The 20,125-nt window shown below is 43.4% G+C and overlaps 1 protein-coding gene across 2 annotated transcripts in view; it reads left to right on the top strand.

Annotated features, from left to right (window-relative positions):
- Positions 1-20,125, top strand: part of GRHL2 (grainyhead like transcription factor 2) — a 94,037-nt gene that overhangs the window by 12,871 nt on the left and 61,041 nt on the right. The window contains exons 2-7 of one of the 2 annotated variants that reach the window (XM_056854277.1): positions 5,938-6,127; positions 10,784-10,851; positions 11,448-11,841; positions 12,815-12,870; positions 18,205-18,358; positions 19,462-19,573. In XM_056854277.1, the coding sequence (XP_056710255.1) occupies positions 5,938-6,127; positions 10,784-10,851; positions 11,448-11,841; positions 12,815-12,870; positions 18,205-18,358; positions 19,462-19,573 (974 nt within the window). Of the gene's footprint in view, positions 1-5,937; positions 6,128-10,783; positions 10,852-11,444; positions 11,842-12,814; positions 12,871-18,204; positions 18,359-19,461; positions 19,574-20,125 lie in introns of both variants that reach the window. The other variant, XM_056854276.1, reaches the window with a different exon arrangement.

The following is a 20,125-nucleotide window of genomic DNA, read 5'->3' as shown; positions in this document are numbered from 1 at the left end:
TCACCAACACCCAGAAGCAGGGTTGCCAGCTCCAGGTTAAGGAATACCTAGAGATTTTGGAGGTAGAGCCTGAGGAGGATGGGGTTTGGGGAGGGACTTCAATAGAGTATAATGCCATAGAGTCCACCTTCCAAAGCAGTCATTTTTTCCAGGTGATCTCTATCACCTGGAGATCAGTTGTAATCCCAGGAGATCTCCAGGGGCTACCTAGAGGTTGGCAACCCTATCCAGCGAGTACCTTGCAACCCATGGGGGTGGGGGCATCTTGCAGTTTGAGTGGCTTCAGGTCTGACTGCTTCAATGTTGCTTAATTTAGAGATTGCATCTGCCTTCTGGGTCATTCTCAATTAGCTGCTACATCAAAGTCAGTGAAGCCTAGCCTTAGGAAAAGGTCAAGGCTAGGTTGAGGTTATTTACATCAAGATAGCTAGTCTTGCCGACACTTTTCTACAGACCTAGGCAAGCCCTTTTAGCATGGGGAGGGGAAGAGAGTCTTGGTGCGTTCTCTGCAGTTGGCAGAGCTGTTAAACCCAACAGTTGACGAGTTCCATTTAAAATGTAATCACTAGACTCTCCTCCACATTTTATCCTCTCCTCCCATGCCTTATCTCCCTCCCCCATAGTCCTTCTGCCACTCACTTTCCGGAAATGGTGCCTATAAAAAGTTATTTCAGTGGAGTGTTCAGATAAGCAGCAATGAGTGCTCTTCAAAATAGCCAAGGGAGAGCTTCAGTAATTGGTAGTAACCAGAAAAAGAGGACATTGTTTCTGGGGGAAATGGCTATGTGGAGCTATGGTGTATCCTGTGCATTAAAAATAAAACAATTCCATAACAAGGTAACTCTAATTCAGTACCCAGGAAAACTCTGTTTTTCAGCGTATATCACTTATGTAAATGGAGTCAATGTACACAATTAGTTTGTGTAACATATGACCCTATCCTAAGCGGGTGTATCCACAATCCTACTCACTTCTATTCACTGGAGTTTGCTGCTAGGAAAACGTTCTTAGGTGTGTGCTATTACTCTGTTTTTTCTATTCATAGAGAGAAGATAAACATTATAAAGGGCACCGACCACTCATATCTTAATTCAACTATAACTCCTATATTCCAGCAGGAGTTGTCCATAAACTAACAGGAATATCTTCATGCCCACAGAGGGTAGAAGCTTCATTTTTAAAAAAGCACACATGAAGGTTAAGATCCTGAAGAAGCTGCTGTCAGTACCCAACACAGTGTTCTGGTTTTCTATGATCCTGCAGAATTAAGAATATATGAGCAGCTCTGCTGGATCAGACCAACGGTCCTTCTAGTCCAGCATCAGCTTTGGCAGTGACTAGACAGATGTACCCCGGAGGCCTACAAGCGGGGCACGAAGGCCAAAGCCTTCCCCCACTGTTGTGATGCAGCACCGGTATTCAAATGGGCTCTGCCTCTGAATGTGGAGGTTCCATTTAGTTATTATGGCGAAATAGCTATTGATAGACTTATCCTCCATGAATCTGTCTATTCCCTCCACTAAACTTTTTTCCCCCATCAAGTCACAGCTGACTTCTGGCAACCCCGTAGGGTTTTCAAGGCAAGAGACATTCAGAGGTGGTTTGCCTTTGCCTGCCTCCGTGTCATGCCCCTGATATTCCTTGGAGGTCTCCTATCCAAATACTTGCCAGGGTTGAGGCTGAGAGTGTGTGACTGGCCCAAGGTCACCCAGCAAGTTTCCATGGCAGAGTGGGGATTCAAACCTGGGTTTCCCAAATCCTAGTCTGATACACCACACTGGCTCTCTACTGGTCATCATTACGCTATGTGGCTGTGCATCCCACAAGTAGATTGCCCTTTGAGTGAAGAAGGGCTTCCTTTAACTGGCCGTACTTTACTGCCCATCAACTTCATTGGGCACTAAGGGAGAGGGAGGAAAATATTTCTTTGTCTGCTTTCTTCACCCCATGCATCATTTTATAACCTCTGTCCGGTTCCCTTCCTTATTTATCTTTTCTGAAAGCTAAACCCCCACCCTCAAGCCTTTCCATACAGGGAAGGTGTTCTGACTCCTTTCATCATCTTGATTGCTCTTTTCTACACTTTTTCAGCACTATAATATGTTTTTGGGATAGGGTTGCCAACCTGCAGATACTAGCTGGAGATCTCCTGCTATTACAACTGATCTCCAGCCAATAGAGATCAGTTCACCTGGAGAAAATGGCCACTTTGGCAATTGGACACTTTCCTTCCTTCCTTCCTTCCCAGGCTCCGCCCCCCAAATTTCTCACTGGTGGCGAAGAGGGACCTGACAACCCTGTTTGGAGGTAAATCAACCAGAACTCACACAGTATTCCAACTGTGCCTAGTTGGAATACTATGGAAGGGCATTATGTCACTGGCTTCTTTGTTTCAACCCCTTTCCTAATAATCCTTAATGTAGAATGCGGCAGTTTCACTGCCTCTGCACAGGAAGATATTTTTGTAGAGTGTACCACGGTAATTCCAAGGTCTTTTTGCTTGTCGCGCCATCTGTGCAGCCCTGGTTATAGCCAAACAGAGGGCTGATTCAGGGCCTGGTCACATGGTTCTTTGAACCTGTGACATTTGCAGTTTTTATCAGCTTGTGCTGACTTTCAGAGAAATCACAGTTTGGTAGCCAGCTGCAATTGCAGCTTTTAAGTTAGGGTTGAATGCTTGGATCTGATCTGTGTATCCAAGAGTGGTGTTAATTGATCTTCTCTAAAATGGCTTACTGTGCTCTTAGCACTTTTCTAGTGATTAGTTTCTCAAGTGAACCGTGTTGGAGCTCTGCACACGATCAGGGGCTCTCTCTTCCTACATGCTGCTAGGCCAAGTTCAGGTGATGAGGAAGTTTCTGAAGGTGATCACAGGACCAGGTTAAGGCCTGTCCTTTGTAGCACATAAAACTCTCCCATCAGACAATCTGGAACAGAACACTTCTGTAGCCCTTGTTAATAAACTGAGTGGGTGCTTCTGATATAGCATTCACAATGTGCAGGTGTCTGTATCATATTTACGTGTAGAGCCTTTGTTCAGACTAATGTAGAGCCTTTGCAGAGAAAAGAGGAATTCTAACAAAAACTACTCAGCTAGAGAGAAGTGGCTCTTCTAGGATTAGAAGAACAATCCTGCAGTTATAGCCTCTTGTGAGCAGCAAAAACATAAGAGTTCCCAAAAGCAGAGTGTATTCATTGTCTAGTTTGATTACATAACCAAATGAATTTTGAGTGATTGGTCTTCATTAGGGGTATGAGGTGTACAATTCCTATGAATGGACACCATTATCTTTAGAACTTGCTTCAGGAGTGTGTGTGTGGAGTGTTTTGTCTCTCATATTAGGCCCTGACGAAGTAGGAGACCCCTTCATTGTTCTTTGTTTCCAGTTTCCTCTGAAACTCAAAGGAAAAGCCCTTCCTCGTCAATGTCAAGGAGAGCCCAAAGTAGATAACTGGATAGAAAGGAATACACTGCCTTTCCAAGGGTCCTTTGTACTTCTTGAAAATATAATCCTCAGTTACTAGTAAGTACCATTGCAACAGGATCACACAGCTCTGTAAATGGAAACGGACGCTGTGCATTGGAACATCCTTTGTATCTGAGGTTGCCAACTCTGGGTAGAGAAATTCCTGGAGATTTGGGATCAGAGCCCAGGGAGGACAGGGTTTGGGGAGGGAGCTCAGAGGGATGTGATGCCATATAGTCCATCCTCCCAAGCTGCTATTTTTTCCCCCAGAGGAAATGATCTCTGTAGTCTGGAGGTCAGTCATAACTCTGGGAGGTCTCCAACCCTGTTTGCATCATTTCTGACAAATATTTAGCAGCCAAGAACTGGAAGGTAGCTCCTTACATGTTTCACTGACTGCTTGGATTGGAAGACCTGTGGATGATTGTATTCATGATAATTTACAGGTATTAAGCTCCTCAGGTTGAATTGGCTCCTCAGGTTGAATTATTCATCTTTTAGGAAAGACCACACTGCCACCAGTGTGCTACTGGTGCTTCTCAGAATCTGTGCCCACTATTTGCACACTCACCTCAAAGCCAGCTAACAAGTTCTGCCAAGTTTTACTTTCCGTGATTCCTTCAGACCACTCGCTGACCCTGAAAACCTCCCCTCTTACATCACCTTGTGACTCTGGGCCTAATTTATATCTATAGTGAGTGGTGTGGCAGCCCCGTGAAAATGCTGCCATATGGAGGAGGCTGTTAAATGTAACGAGCAGATCATGAGGTTTTCCTCATATAGTTTCAGCAATTATTCACAATGCTGTCACAAAAAAGAAGGGTCAGGGATTGCATGTTGAAAATAGCAATAGGTATGAGGAACTGTTACATGCAAACATTTTGCCATATGGAACAGCCTGCACATGGCAGTATTTTCAAGCGATCACATTGCTGTGTGACTCAAAATTTGATTATCAGCTAGGAGGCAAGTTAAAATTTTTGGCCAGCTCCCCCCCACCCCCAGTCAGTGATTTTTAAGTGATTGTTTCAGATGAGAACAAAGTGCTTTGCTTCTAAGAAAGCAGTGCTGTCAATCTGAATCTGTTTTGTTTTCTTTCAGCGATGTCAGCATGTAGCAAAATCTGATTGGCTATGTAGCATTGTGATATCATGATCACATTCACCATGTGATCCCTGATTGGCTGGGATGATTGTAGGAAGGAGAAAGAAGTCCTAACCAGTAAATAATGACGTTGAAACAGCAGCCAATAGGGGAGACAAATGTCATCGAACATTTTCACAGTTGGGGCAAAATATTTTGGCTCTTTTAAAAGCTGCATTTTTGATCCAGAAATCAAAATGGGGAAAACGTTGGTGCAGGATTGCTATCAGTAATGTAGTGAGTAACACAGATTGTAAGAGGGCATTTGGCTTACATGTGTGCCACTAACAGTTAACAACTTTTTTGGATTTTGATATCAGTTTGAGAGTCAATTTTTGTGGATTCTTGTTCCAGTTCTGTAGGCAAGGAAACTTCAAGTAAGCAAACTTCAAATTTCAATAATGCATAGGGGGCATTATTTTATCAGCTATTAAATTACAGGGTGCCACAAACTAGTGAAAACTGTCTATCTAGGTCTCACTGGTGTGTTGCAGATCTGGTGACCTTTTAACCAAGAGTAGGAGATTGGCAGCTCTGTACAAACACATGAAGCTGCCTTATACGGAGTCAGACCATTGGTTTGTTTAGGTCACTATTGTCTACTTCAACTGGCAGCCACTCTCCAGGGTCTCCTTAGGGAGCAGTCTTTCATATCACCTCCCAACTGATCTTTTTAACTGAAGATACCAGGGATTGAACCTGGGACCTTCAGAATGCAAGGCAGATGCTATAATGCTGAGCAACAGCCCTCCCAGTCTTGTCCATTTAAACTATGGTTTCATGTTACATATGGTCTCCACTAGTTTTACAGAGTGATTTTTAATGTGCACAATGGTTGCTAAGATGCTTTTTTCAAGAAAAAGAAAGAAAGAAAGAAAGAAAGAAAGAAAGAAAGAAAGAAAGAAAATTACCTCTGAGACGAGTTAATTTATACTGGTTTTCTAACCAATCTCTTTTAAAGTGTGTGGAACAATGTGATTATTTTAAATCTGTATTCATTCAGGGGGAGAAAGGTGAATAAGTTCACAGCTGGTGAAAACTAATAGCTTGCCAGTATGTGTTCTAGACTCAAATTGGGGATTTCAGTTACAATATATAATTATAAGGTAATCTATTTGTGTTTCAGTAGGAAACTTCTGTTGATGAAATCCTGTCTGCTTTTGCACTGTTTTTTTTTTAAAAAAACAATAACAAAATCCCTTTAATTGACTGTCCTATTGTCTGCTCATCCTATCTAAGTAAGAATGTGATTTGTGGATGTGCAATTAAAGGCCTTCGGGGAACCACTGCATGCTTTCACAAGTCCACATTTGTTTTAAATCCACAGTAAAAACCGGCTTGTGACCATAGTGCCAAGTGATGCTCCGTTCAATTCCAGAAGAGCCTATACAAGTGAAGATGAAGCTTGGAAATCTTACCTGGAGAACCCCTTAACAGCAGCCACTAAAGCTATGATGAGCATAAATGGCGACGAGGACAGTGCTGCTGCTCTTGGATTACTGTACGATTATTATAAGGTAGGGGCTCCCAATAATGTACTTCTGCATCCCTGACATTGCTGAGATGATTCTTGCAACTAACCGGAGTAATTTTAGGTTTCCATCCTCCAAACAAGGAGAAACCTCATATTCTTCAACTACATTTACATGGCTGGGTAGTGTCAACGTTAGAACAAGAGAAAACACCGGTCAGCTGTGCTGTGTGCAGATGACTAAAATGTGGGAATAATGTATGCATGGAGCAGGGAACCTGGGATTGCACCAGCTGGACCCACTCCGACCTTCACATGTTGACCAACTCTTCTGCACAGACCCCCAGTTTGCACACGCTGTACCCTGCAATTCCAGTTACATGTCATAGAATGTCCAGCTGTCCTCGGGCAGGGCCACAGGGAACTCTCTTCCAAGTGAGATCAGGGCCCTGCGGATCATAAACAATTATGCAGGGCCTGTAAGACAGAGTTGTTCCACCAGGCCTATGGTTGAAGACAGCTATGGGTTTTTATCTAAGCTGCCCCCCCCAGTTCTCTATTTTAATGGCATTTCAATAGAACTGGGGCTTTGGTTGTCTGAGTGCTGCAGCTACTACGATTTTAGCCATCTGTAGTTAGTTTTCTGCCCTGACCTGGATGGCCCAGGCTAGCCTGATCTCGTCAGATCTCAGAAGCTAAGCAGGGTCAGCCCTGGTTAGTATTTGGATGGGAGACCACCAAGGAATACTAGGGTTGCTGGGCAGAGGAAGGCACTGGCAAACCACCTCTGTTAGTCTCTTGCCATGAAAACCCCAAAAGGGGTCGCCATAAGTCGGCTGTGACTTGACGGAACTTTACACACACACACACACAGTTAGTTTTCTACAAGGAAAAGACATTTTTTCAAGGATAGGACATTTTGGAGGACATTGATTCATAGGGTCACTATGAGTTGGAAGCGACTTGACGGCACTTAACACACACAGAGTTAGTTTTCTGATTTTAAATTTTTCTGATCTTGTATGTTTTATGGAGATTGTTTTATTGTTTTAATGAACGTATATGTTTTTATATCTTGTGAGCTGCCTTGAGCCCCGTTGGGGAGGGGCTGTGGCTCAGTGGTAGAGCATCTGCTTGGCATGCAGAGGGACTAGGAAAGTAGGTTATGTGAAAGACCCCTGCCTGAGACCCTGGAGAGCCGCTACCGGTCTGAGTAGACAATACTGTCTTTGATGGACCAAGGGTCTGATTCAGTATAAGCCAGCTTCATGTGTTTTTGGATGGGAACTGAGGGGTATAAGTTGAACTAATAAATAAATAAAATACACATCCAACAAGCTTATGTTATAAAGTACTCCTGTGCACACAATAAGCTCGTATGCAAGAGCTCTTGGCCTTGGCTTTAGCCTGTGGTTTAAGGCCTATGGCTTGGGCAAATTACCTATTGGATTCTGGGCTGACCCCAGCATACCCCAGTTTTTGCTTGTTTTGTATATTTCAGTTTTATTTCTTGTATCATATCTAGGTTTTTCTTGTTGTTGTAAGCTGCTTTTGGTCTTGTTAGGGAGAAAAGCTACTGATGAATATTCCGAAATATAACTGAAACTGAACTTGTACATGCATAGCTTCTGTGCAGAAGAGCCAGACAGTGCATGGCAAGGATGGGGCCTGTGGGCAAAAGCTGGCTCCCCATATACATTGATTGTCCCTCCAGCTGCCCCATTTCTTGCCTACATCCTTCACAAGGCATGGTCAATATCTGGATCCATCCATGATCTAGTAGCCGGGACAGTTTCCCTCTGCAGATGGAGGGAAGAGCACTCCAAGAGTTCAGGTCATTCCGCACTGAGGACCAGTTCACATGTTATCCTTTTAGGGAATGATTAGTCATATTTTCTACTACCTGATTCCGTGGCTCAGAAGGAGCAAGCTTGGGGAATTTAGGGAGGATTGGGGTTTCACCAGAGAACTTGCCTCCTTGCAGTTGGGAGTCAAATGTCATACTTGATCTTCAATTACTGTTTGTGAAAGGGGGGATAAAAGCAGGGAGAAGAAGAAGAGTTGGTTTTTATATGCTGACTTTCTCTACCACTTAAGGGAGAATCAAACCGTCTTACAATCACCTTCCCCTCCCCACAGCAGACACCCTGTGAGGTAGGTGGGGCTGAGAGAGATCTAAGAGCTGTGACTAGCCCAAAGTCACCAAGCTGGCTTCATGTGGAGGAGTGGGGAAACCAACCCGGTTCACCAGATTAGCATGCGCCGCTCATGTGGAGGAGTGGGAAATCAAACCTGGTTCTCCAGATTAGAGTCCACCGCTCCAAACCACCGCTGTTAACCACTACACCATGCTGGGGGGGGGGGGGAGAAATGAAAAGTGCAGATATGTGTGGGCAGGAGAGGGCATATCTTTCCATTGCTTAGGCGCTGCCACTCACCTTGCTGCCATTCCACCTTGTCCACTCATTGATGGACGCAGGTGCTGTGCCAGAAAGAAGGAAGCAAAGGACCGACTTGGCCACTGGTTAGTTCTCATTTCACTGCCCAGCTCTGGCCTCAGCAGTCATTGTGCAGGAGCCCCCCAAGCATGGTGACGCCATTTTTGTTCCCACATATTCCTCTTTTTGGCCATTGGCTGCCTCACCCCTGTGTTGTACTCCTTGTTGACCACACTTCTTTTCTACCTGGTACTCATTCCATTCTGTCGTTGTCCAGACCAGCAGACCCTTGGCCTTTCTATGCATCTCACTTGCTCATCCCTATACTGCCCAAATTGTCTCCTCCCAGATGAGTGGCATTGACTCCTGTTGTGTCATAGGTGGAGCAAGTATCACCCCCATCCTGTTTCTGAATGTCCAGTAATGGCAGAGTAGAGATAGGGAATTAATAAACTATTGCCATCATGCATTTCCATCTTTTCTTAGTTTAGGGTTCAAGTAAGCTCTAATCGTACCCTAATTATTTCACACAATAGGCATTGGTGCCATCAATTAACTTCTATTAGAGGTCATCCTTCATTGTTTTCAGTGGGGCATATGCAGGGTTTCTGAGTAAGCCAGACTCTATGGTGTTCATCTGGAAATCGGGGGTGTAAGTGCAGCAAAACTGAAAGATTTTTAAAAATGCAAAAGATGAAATCCAATGAGCGCATGTCCCAGTTCCTCTGGAGCCAAAGGTCCCAGATGAAAGGGGCTATGTAGACTCTGTTGGAAGAGTATGACAGTGCACCCTCTCTTTGCACCAGCAAGGTGTAGTGCTTAAGAGCGGTGGTTTGGAACGGTGGACTCTAATCTGGAGAGCCAGGTTAAATTCCCCACTCCTCCACATTAGCGGCGGAGGCTAATCTGGTGAACTGGATTTGTTTCCCCGCTCCTACAGCTGGGTGACCTTGGACTAGTCACACTCTCTCAGCCCCACCTACCTCACAAGATGTCTGTTGTGGGGGGAGGGGAAGGGAAGGTGATTGTAAACCAGTTTGATTCTCCCTTAAGTGGTAGAGAAAGTCGGCATATAAAAACTAACTCTTCTTCTTCTTCAAGTACACCAGTACTGTAGAGGGAGCAGTAGAGTTAGTAAGGTAGACAGGTCAGATCCTTCTGTATCCTTTCCTCTTGCTGGTTCTGCTCCTATCTCTTTGATCCCAGATTGCTATTCTCAGGGACTTCCTTCCAGCCAACTCTTTCTCTCTCCGACCTTCAAGGGAGTGATATCTCTGAATTCTTTGTCCTTGAGTTAGATAGCTAGAATGCCCATCTCTCCTTTGTTATCACGGTATGGATTTCTTTAACAATAAAGAAATTCAATTTCTTTCCTAAGGCAGCATGACCTGTATGGACTTTATTCTCTCCTTGCACAGCCAGCTCATGACAACTCGGCACAGCAGTGTTTTGTTTGCATATATAGGAATATCACATGGAAGGCAATTACAATTATACAAAGTGTTTTGTGAACTGAAAATTGCTCTGGAGGTGATCCTTTCTACCTCTGCCATGCCAGCCTCCAAGATATGATTTCTCCAGAAAAACAACAACCCTGAAACTGCCATACTGCTGGATAAGCTTCTCTGCTGCCACACCTGTAATTTATCACTTTGCTCTCAGACCCACTAGTGCAGTGTTTCCCACCCTGTGGGTCGGGGCCCAAAAGTGGGTCGTGAAGCCTCTGACAGTGGGTTGTGGGCCAGCCCTCCGTAATGTCCACACCTGCCTGTTCTATTGCTCTCTTTTGTATTTTGCAAAACAAGAGCTGACCCTGGAAAATGTATCTTTCATGTCATACATTAGTTGATATTTTTTCTTCATTGCATATACATTTTGATTAAGTAAAACATGTCCAGCTTTCACACCCATACATAGTAATAGGGAATATGATGGCATGAATTAACTTGAACTTGGTGTACTACACTATTACCCATTTTTCAAAGAGAGAAGGAACCATGGACATATGGACTCATTCTCTCTCTTTTACATCTTGAATACTTTTCCTTACAAGCAACACCCTGAGCAAACTTTTTATGAGACCTCGATTTAAAGTTCTGCAGGCAACCAAAGACCAGATAAAGCTTGTTTTGAAAGCTGGGTCTGGAATTTTGGCCACCGTTTCCTTTTGTAATCTAGATCCACCATCCCAAACCTCAGTGAAATATTGATAAAAAAAGACTGTACTATCCTGAAGCCATACAGTGTCTGTTCTGTTGTTTCAGGTTCCAAGAGATAAGAGGCTGTTGCCTGTTAACAAAGTGAGTGACAGTCAAGAAGACCAAGAAAAAAGGTACAGTATTTTATAACAGCGTACAGAAAATTTTACTGGATGTCTACATGGAAGAAGCAGAACAGCTTGGTGGTTTTCTTTCTTGCCTCCAGAAAACAAAATAAAACACCATGAAAGGAGATTGCTAAAGAAAGCAGCTGTGATATATGCTAAAAAGAAAGGGGGAGAGAGAGAGAAAAGTAAGATTTGCAAAGCTTTAAGAAGTGGTCTCAAGATCCCGACATTAAAGTAATTGACAGCGTAAAATAGTGCAGCCATTTGTAGATGAGGCTCCCAGGAGGATTCTGGTAGCGTGTAACAAAAGCGGCTATTCATTCATGTTCACTTCGATGGCAAGGCTGCGAACATTTTTCCTGGTTGGTGCTCCATATGAAGGCACATAGTAAATCTTAAGTCTGCAATCTTTAGCGCACAAGTCTCATTGAAATCAGTGGGATATTTGAATAAATGTGCTCAAGGTTGGGATATCAATCTCAGGATTGAGATTGGTGAATTTGGGTGAAAATGGTTTCTGAAGATAATCACTGTGGGATTTCTTCCCAAAAAAAAACAGAAACAGTTTCAATTCATGATGTTTTGTTTGCTTTTTTCAGAAGCTGTCTTGTCACCAGTGAAGCTCAGAATAACTTGAACAACAGTGATGAAAATAGAGTGCAGGTACTGAAAACGGTCCCTGTGAATCTCTCTTTGAATCAGGAGCAGCTGGAGACGTCCAAAAGGGAGCCGTTCAGCACCGGTGTGTCTGGAAGCCCAACCTCAATTTCTGTGACGGGAGTCATGGTGGTAAAAGCAGAAGACTACACCCCTGTTTACATGGCTCCATCAGTGCATTATGCAAGGGGTGAAAATGAAGAGCATCGGGGGGTTATATTTGAACATGCACATTATGAAGTGCCCAGCATCACACCCCATACGACTTACATGAAAGATGACCAACGCAGTACTCCTGATAGTACTTACAGTGATACCTTCAAAGATGGCAGTGCAGAGGTATGTCTATTAATGGGAACACTATGAATTCGGAAGTTTGTCAGGTTTTATTCATTGCTCACATTTTATATCCCTACATTTATATCTTCAAGGAGCACAGGATGGTATTTATGAATGGGATAATGCTATTTCCCCCTCACAATAATCCTGTAGGGTAGATTATGAAAAAGAGGATGCTGAAGCTTGTTTTCCTGACCTGAAACAAGCTGGAGGCCGTTATTTACCCCATTGCATAAACCTCTGTGCGCACCATCGGGTTTTCCTCAGACCTGCTATGAGGCAAATAGTGGCTTTCTAGACCATCTCAGGTCAGGAAAACAGTGTGAGGGAGAAAGCTTATGCACCTTCGTTCCACACTCCACTAGCCCAATCCAAATTGTGCCAGCATGCTTTGGAATTGAGTATGGAACTAGCAGCCCTCATCTGATTGAAAATCCTTCCGGTGGACCGAGATACAACCTGAGTTCTGTGAGAACTAGAGTAATTTTTAAAAAAATTATTTATACCCTGCCCTTTTCCAAGCAAGTCGGGCTCAGGGCGGCTTCCAACAACAATATATGCAATATAATATAGGTTTAAACATGGAATTAAAACTATAGTCACTAATGTTAAGTTAAAAGATGGCCATCTACTGTCCTATCTGATTATACTGATTTGTCCTAATGATGGGTTGGTCAATAATATTTGCAGACAGATTACCAAAATGACCCCAGATTTGTAGGTCCTCCAGGAGTAGAGACAGGGAGAAAGGAAGGGAAGGAAAAGGGAAGGGGCTCTCGGTTTTTCTCTCAGTCAGCCTTTAAGGTAAAAACCATACAAGAAAAGTGGAGGTTAGCATGTGGGATACTAATGTTTACTTCTTTGTTGCCTTGTCCTTCTTTTAAAATGAATGTTCAGTGTCCTATCATGAATAATTTGAATCCACTCACTGAATGATACTTTTTGATACGTATTTTCTCTTGTTTCCCCCCAGAAATTTCGCAGTGGCTCTGTGGGGCCTGAGGAATACATTTACGAACAAACAGCCAGGTAGGTAGGAATGATGGATGGGAAATGGAAACACAGCACTCCTGACAGGCCTTAGGTTAAAATATATGGATTACAGACTCCAGATTAGCCACCATTTTGTTAGAACCATACTTAGTGGCAGCCCTACCACTGATTCATCCTTTGACATTTCTTCTCCACATCTTTCATTCATTCATCTCCCAGTGAGTCACTAAGAACTTAGGGTGTCAGAACTGCTCACGTACTTCCCCAAACTTACAGAAAGCTGAAATACAGTACAAGCGCAGCTCAAGGCAAAGTAATTGCAAAATCAAACCCTGAAAACTGAGCGTTTTTATTGTTCTCCCTTGAAATTCCAGACATGAAATCTATATTGTCAGAGTGGCTAGCACTTTTTCATTATTTTTGATACATACTGTCATGGACAGAGCAGACCCTCACTCTGGCCAGGAGGAAGGATTGCCATGTACCCTCTGGGGTGGGAAATCTCTCACCTCTGGTTCTCTGGCAACCAGCAGGAAGGGAAAAAATTACCAACAGGTGATGACATTATATCACTTCTGGGGGGGGGACGGACCAGAAGTGATGTCATGTCATTCTAGGAATCGTCAGAAACTCTATGGCTGCCACTGGCTGGTAGTCCTACCAGGACCCCCTCAAGCTCCCCCTTTAAAAAGTCAGTGCCCAAGTAACAGCTGATTGGTTGGGGGTTCAGAGAGCAGGGGCTGGCCACACTGATCTGCATATGGGCCTCCTTTCTCCCAAGACATTTCTGGTCATCCTAGTGAGAGGAGGGAAGCTGCAACAAGACATGTGCTATTTGTAGTGCTGCCTTTAAAGGGGAGAGGGACAAAGTTTGATGAGAGTGTGCCAGCTTCTAGTTGTACAGGAGAAGATTTGTGGCAGGGAGGACACTGTCTATCAAAACAGACAGTATTGAGCTGGATGGATCACTGGCAGAATTAGTGTGGCAGAAGCAACTGTTGCATTTATGTGGAAAAGGCCCTTGAGATTGGCGTCACACACACTGTTGCAAGATGTACATATATTCCCTGGACGTTTGTATCATGTGATGGGAAAACAATGGAGCCTGCCAAGTTGAGAAGGACAACCCCCATGATATCCACCCTTTCATACATTACCTGTGTGACGCAGAGCTGTACCCTAGAAGAGTAGTTTTTCATTGGTTACCAAGCCACCAAAATTAGATCTGCATTGAGTTTATGTTGAACTCAAAGGGGCTACTACAATATTGCAAGACAAAAAACTGAAATTTAAAGCTTTCGATTTTACTGTCTCCTAAATTCAAACGTATTCCTCGCTTTAAAAATATGGATGTCATGGAGCCAAAGTCTGAATCCAGTACTCACTAAGATCAGTGGAGTTATTTCTGTTGATTCAGCCAGAGTAAAAAAATATAAATTAGAAGCTGGTCTGTATAATAACTGCATTTTAATAATAACTACATTTTATTTCTGCTCCAGGGCACAATTTGATTGCTTGGAAAAAAATTTCCCCTGTGGTCTAGGAAAGAGATTGCAAAATAGGTTAGGTATATTATGTTTGAATTTTGCAGTAGTCTCTATTCATAAACGGAATGCTGCATTGCTATTGATGGACCAGCACAAAGGAATTACTTTTCAGCCTGATTTTAAAACAAGGTATATAGTTCAGTGACAATGTAATGCACCAAAACAATACAACTAACTAGCTGTCTTAGTTACTGGAGTCCTAACAGCGCAGTTGGTTCTTAAGGCAAAGAGTTTCCAGAGCTTAATGCAAATACTTTCTTGGCTGCAAGGAGGGGATAGGAAGGAAAAGGTAACAGAATAAGGATTTGTCTCTCTAGCTACACTTATAGAAAATTGCTGACTGTAACCTCCTGACCACCTTAACCAATCATTGGGCAGTATCCATGGTACTTTCCAGGGTGAGTTCCCCCTCCCATACAAGATTCACAGCTGAATTGTGTGAGCTTATTAACAGACCTGAGAAGATGTCCTTGATGAGTAGCCACCAGTGTAGGGGTGACTAACACCAGCAGAGAGTCAGGGAACAGTGAACTAAGCTGGAAAATTCCTTTAAGATGGCTTGTCTCTTGACAGGATCCATCTTAGAGACCACTTCTCCCTTACCCTCCCATGTTGTCTATGCTCTGTGAATGAGGTGCTGCTTCATACTTTGTCAGAACTGGCTGAAACTGAGATTGAAAGAGACTTTGGGGTTGTTGTGGAAAGCTCAATGAAAATGTCGACCCAGTGGGTGGCAGCAGTGAAAAAGGCAAAACTGCATGCGAGGAATTATTAGGAAAGGTATTGAAAATAAAACAGCCAATCTAGTAATCCCCTTGTATACAGCCATGTTGTAGCCTCATTTGGAATACTGTGTGCAGTTCTTGTTAGTGCATCTCAAAAAGGACATTGCAGAATTGGAAGAAGTACAGAGGACAACCAAGGTGATTATGGGATTGGTGTACCTTTCCTTTGAGGAAAGGCTGGAGAGTCTGGGGCTTTTTAGTCTAGAAAAAAAGATGGATAAAGGGAGACATGAAAGAGGTTTGTAAAATTATGCATGGGGTGGAGGAAGTGGATAGAAGGAGCTTTGTTCTTCCTCTCCCAGAATACTCAGGGTCACCCAATGAAATTGTTAGGAAACAGATTCAGAGCAGACCAATGAAAATACTTCTTTACTCAATTTTTAATTAAACTATGGAATCCACTGCCAGTAGAGGTAGTGATGGCCACAAGCATAGGTAACTTTAAAAGGGGGATAGACAGATTCATGGAGGAGAGGGACCCTCAATGGCTACTAGCCATGGTGACCAAAGGTAACCTCCACATTCAGAGGCAGTAATCCTCTGAACACCAGTGCTAGGAGGCAACATCAGCAGAGGGCCTCTGTGCCCTGTGTGCTCTCTGGGGCAACTGCTTGGCCACTCTGTGAAACCAGATGCTGGACTAGATGGACCACTGGCTCTTCTTAACCAGCAGGAGATGCTGGGGTATGGGGACAATGAAATGGGCATCACCACGACACCACAATGTCACTTCTGGTGCTAACCTGGAAATGTCATCACTGCGTCAGGGCATTTCTCTAGGATTCACCCAAAACCTTTGGATGAATTCTAGAGAGTCACTCCAACATGGTGATATCACTTTCTGGTTTACACCAGGAGTGGCATCATGGCGTTGATGCAACACCGGTCCGTCCCCCCCCCCATTGCTCCTGGTGCTCCACCGAACATCAGTGGCACCCAGGGTGGAAGCCCACAATACCGAGTGGCCTACCTGATACTATTTGTCACCACATGGTAGCATCTTTAGCGTTCCTTTTTTGTAGCAGCATCAAGATAATCTGTCCAGTGTTCGGTCATCTCCTGGCAGGACGACAGCAAACCACTGTAGAAGAGAGTAGTTCGATGCCTTCTCCAGCTTCTGACAGCTGGAGTTACTTGTTACTCTCCTGCCAGTAGCAGCCTCCTACCAGTTGGTGATCTAATGACACAAAAGCCGGCTTTCCAGGAGACGCCAAAATATAAAAAGAAATCTTTGGAGACTGATAGCTAGAGCAGAATTGTGTAAATTCTCTGTTCATTGTACTCCCGCTGCCCAGTTTTAAGACATGCTGTGCCAGCGCATCAGATCTTAGAATGGGGTATGCCAACAACTAAGTGGGTGATATAATATCAAAAAAGTCATGCTGTTTGGTGTTCCAGAGATGTCATAATGGCATAATGAATACATGCACTTGCGCCTAGGACTGGGGGTGTAAAATAAATGATTAACAAATACCGGTTCCTTTAGAGCCTGTTCTTTATTGGACTGTATTTTAAACAGAGAACGGGTGCTTTTATCTATATTGAGAGCATGCCGAACTGTAAGCTTGTATGTCTCCAAGATGTATATTAGCCAATGTGGTGTACACAGTGGCTGACATGTTGGATTTGGCTATGGGTTCAAATCCCATCTCAGCTCTGATAACTCATTGAGGGTGGTTGTCAAGCTTGTAAATGTAAGAGATAACAAACATGGCTGCATTCAGACATCCCAACAAAGCAGAGCTTGTTTGCTGAGCTATTGACTGCTTGTTGGTATGCCAATAAAGGTATTGAAATTGAAAATTGTTTGCTGAGCTCTTGTCCTGCCACATTCCTCTTTTCTTCAAGCCTGATCGAAAATCTGGGTTTGGAAGGCTTGAATCAAACTCCTGTTTGCCATGAAGTCCAAATGTAGATGCCTAGTCAAATTGGTGTTTGAGTCACAGTTTTCAAAGCCAGGAAGGCTTATGACTGTGCATGAAGGAAAGAGGGGAGCAATGGGAGCATATAAGCATGGCAACAAGCTACACTCATGCCCTTCACGACCAGAGGGTTTGTCATGATGTCTGAATACAACCTATGTGTTTTGTGTTTGTAAGACCTTGTATATTCATAGTTGGGGTGTTCTACAAAGAACTTTTGGTTCTACAAAGAACCAAAGGGTGCCATTTCCCAACAGCCTTAATAAGAGCTAAGCAATAACATGTCATTCTTAAGACTGTGTTCTAAAACATTTGTTTGCTTAAAATCATTCTTAACTAATACATATAAAGGCTATCATTCTTAACTAATACATATAGGTTAACCAATTTATATATTACTAATGAATCCACCCATATACTTTACTCTTCATTATTTTTAACAACTCCGTCAATGGCTATTATTCACATTCAGTTCAATCTACCACACAGTATTAGAATTGTAGTTGTCCAAATCCTAGGGGCAGGTTTGCCAATGCTGGGATTGGGGGACAATAATGCCATTTTGCCAAATGTCTGGCCTTTGGAGAAAGGGTGTGGTGTGTTTGCTCGGCTGTCAGCAAACCCTCTCAGGAGTCTCATTGTGAGAAAATCTTGAAAGTCTGTATATTCAAGCTCAGTTGTAAATGTAGTGGTGTTTACTTAGAGGTTTTATTTATTTTTGTTGCACTAGCTCCCAAGAGCTCGGAGTGGTGCTTTTTAGTTGCATAACCCACAGTGGGATAAATTAGACTGAGAGAAATTACTGTACAATCCTAGGAACATTTTTCCTGGAAGTAAGCCTCATTGAGTAGTCCCGATTAGTATTGTGAGTAGCCCTCCTTAGGACTACTCTGTTATAAATGCAGGCTCCCAACCGAGCTTCACATTTTCCTTTGCAAGCCCAGCACCCTAACCACTGCACCGGCCTGTCTTTGTCATTGTGCTCCATTCACGTGGTTTTATGTAAGATATGGACCAAATATGTCAAGCCACTTTTGTAACTGAATTTTTGATCACGGAGGCTGTGTTGAATGAAAATGTAATTATTTGTCCATTCGCCCCTCTCTTTAGCAACAGCACATTTCGATATACTTTGGAAGCTACCAAATCTCTGCGCCAAAAGCAAGGAGAGGGACCAATGACCTACTTAAACAAAGGGCAATTTTATGCCATCACATTGAGCGAGACTGGAGACAACAAGTGTTTCAGACACCCAATCAGCAAAGTCAGGGTATGGTTGCATTTCCTGAGAATATTAGTTTGCTCATGGCTTATTGGTTTTTGCTTGCTGCACTCTTCTTTGGAGCAGAGTTTGGTTCAGTGACTTGTGTTCCAACACACGCTCGAGCTGTTTAATTAAATGCACCTTCTAAGGAAAAGTTACAACAGTGGTTAACTGTTATTTAGAAGAGTTCGTGCCAGATCTGTAGTTGCTGTGTGACACTTGTCTCTGGCAGAAATTACAGTAGACGCTGGAGAGTTACTATAGATTCATGCTGTAGCAGCAGCAGCAGCATGTTTTGTATGTATAAAGCCCCAGGTTCAGTGTTCAGTGTCACTATATAAAAGGATTCAAAGTGCCTAGCTTTGTCCCTTTGGAAAGCATTCTGGGGAAAGGAGTTCAAAATTTGGGGTACAATAATTATATTAGTAATACTTACTGCTTGTATAATGCCTTTTGCATATATTATCACTGTGGTTCTGAGAAGCAAGGAAACTGCTTTGTATGCACTTGCTGCCCTAACTCTGTTCCCAGTTCCTGATGATGCCTCTTGATACTACGTGCTCTTAGAGATTTTATTAGGTTACAAGGATGAAGAGGAGGTGTGTTGGTCCCTTTAAAAGTTTTACACCTTGAATTTTCTCAAAAGACACTACAGATGTTGGTGCTTTAGCAGACGGACATCATGTCTGCCTCAGCAAGATTTTGCTAAACCTGTGGAGTTGCCCCAGGCTAGCCTGATCTCACCAGATCTTATAATCTAAGCAGGGCTGGCCCTGGCTAGTATTTGGATAGGAGACCTCCAGGAATACCAGGGTCATGACGCGGGGGCAGGCAATGGCAAACCACCTCTGAACGTCTCTTGCCTTGAAAACCCCACGGGGTCACCATAAGTCAGCTGTGCCTTGGCAGCAAAAATAATATTTATAATAATAATAATGAGTTGCTACCTGCAGTGCTGCCACCTCTTGCTTCCCATCAGAAATGCAACAAAATGCACTGTAGGTGTGATTCAACACCAAAACTTAAAATGAGCAAAGAGTATTTCTCTTAGCAATTAGGCTTAGCCAGTCCCATTAACCCATCTAATGATTGTTCTGTGGTCCTTGCAGAGTGTGGTCATGGTTGTCTTCAGTGAAGATAAAAACCGAGATGAACAGCTGAAGCACTGGAAATACTGGCATTCCCGGCAACACACGGCTAAGCAAAGGGTTCTTGACATTGGTGAGTAAGTAAAGAGCCCAGTAAGCATACATGATTACTGGTACTTTGTGGTCCATTGCAGAGGAACAAGGAAGGGGACTTCCTGAAGTTAGGATCGCCAACCTCCAGGTAGTAGCTGGATATTTCCTGGAATTACCACTGATGTCCAGCTGATAGAGATCAGTTCACCTGGAGAAAATGGCCGCTGTGGAAGGTGGATTCCATGGCATTATACCACATTGAAGTCCCTCCCCTCTCCAAACCCTGCCCTTCTCAGGTTCCACCCCAAAAATCTCCAGTTATTTCCCAGCCTGGAGCTGGCAACCCTACCTGAAGTGGATTCTGTTCTAGAGCAGGGGTACCTAACTGGATCTCATACTGGACCCTAATCTGGTTGTTGACAGCACTGTGCTCTAGTATAGTAGCCTTCAAAAGCAAAAAAAGAAAGTGGTGGTGGTATGATTTACTTTACATCATTGAATGACACAGTTATGAGTCTTGCCTTACCATTAACACTCGAGCAAGTTCTGTTTTCTTAGAAGAGATTTGTAATATTCAGCCTGCTTGTTCTTT

Source organism: Euleptes europaea, chromosome 8 (genome assembly GCF_029931775.1).
Source record: "Euleptes europaea isolate rEulEur1 chromosome 8, rEulEur1.hap1, whole genome shotgun sequence".
Lineage (NCBI taxonomy): Eukaryota > Metazoa > Chordata > Lepidosauria > Squamata > Sphaerodactylidae > Euleptes > Euleptes europaea.
This window is presented reverse-complemented; position numbering and strand designations above follow the sequence as displayed.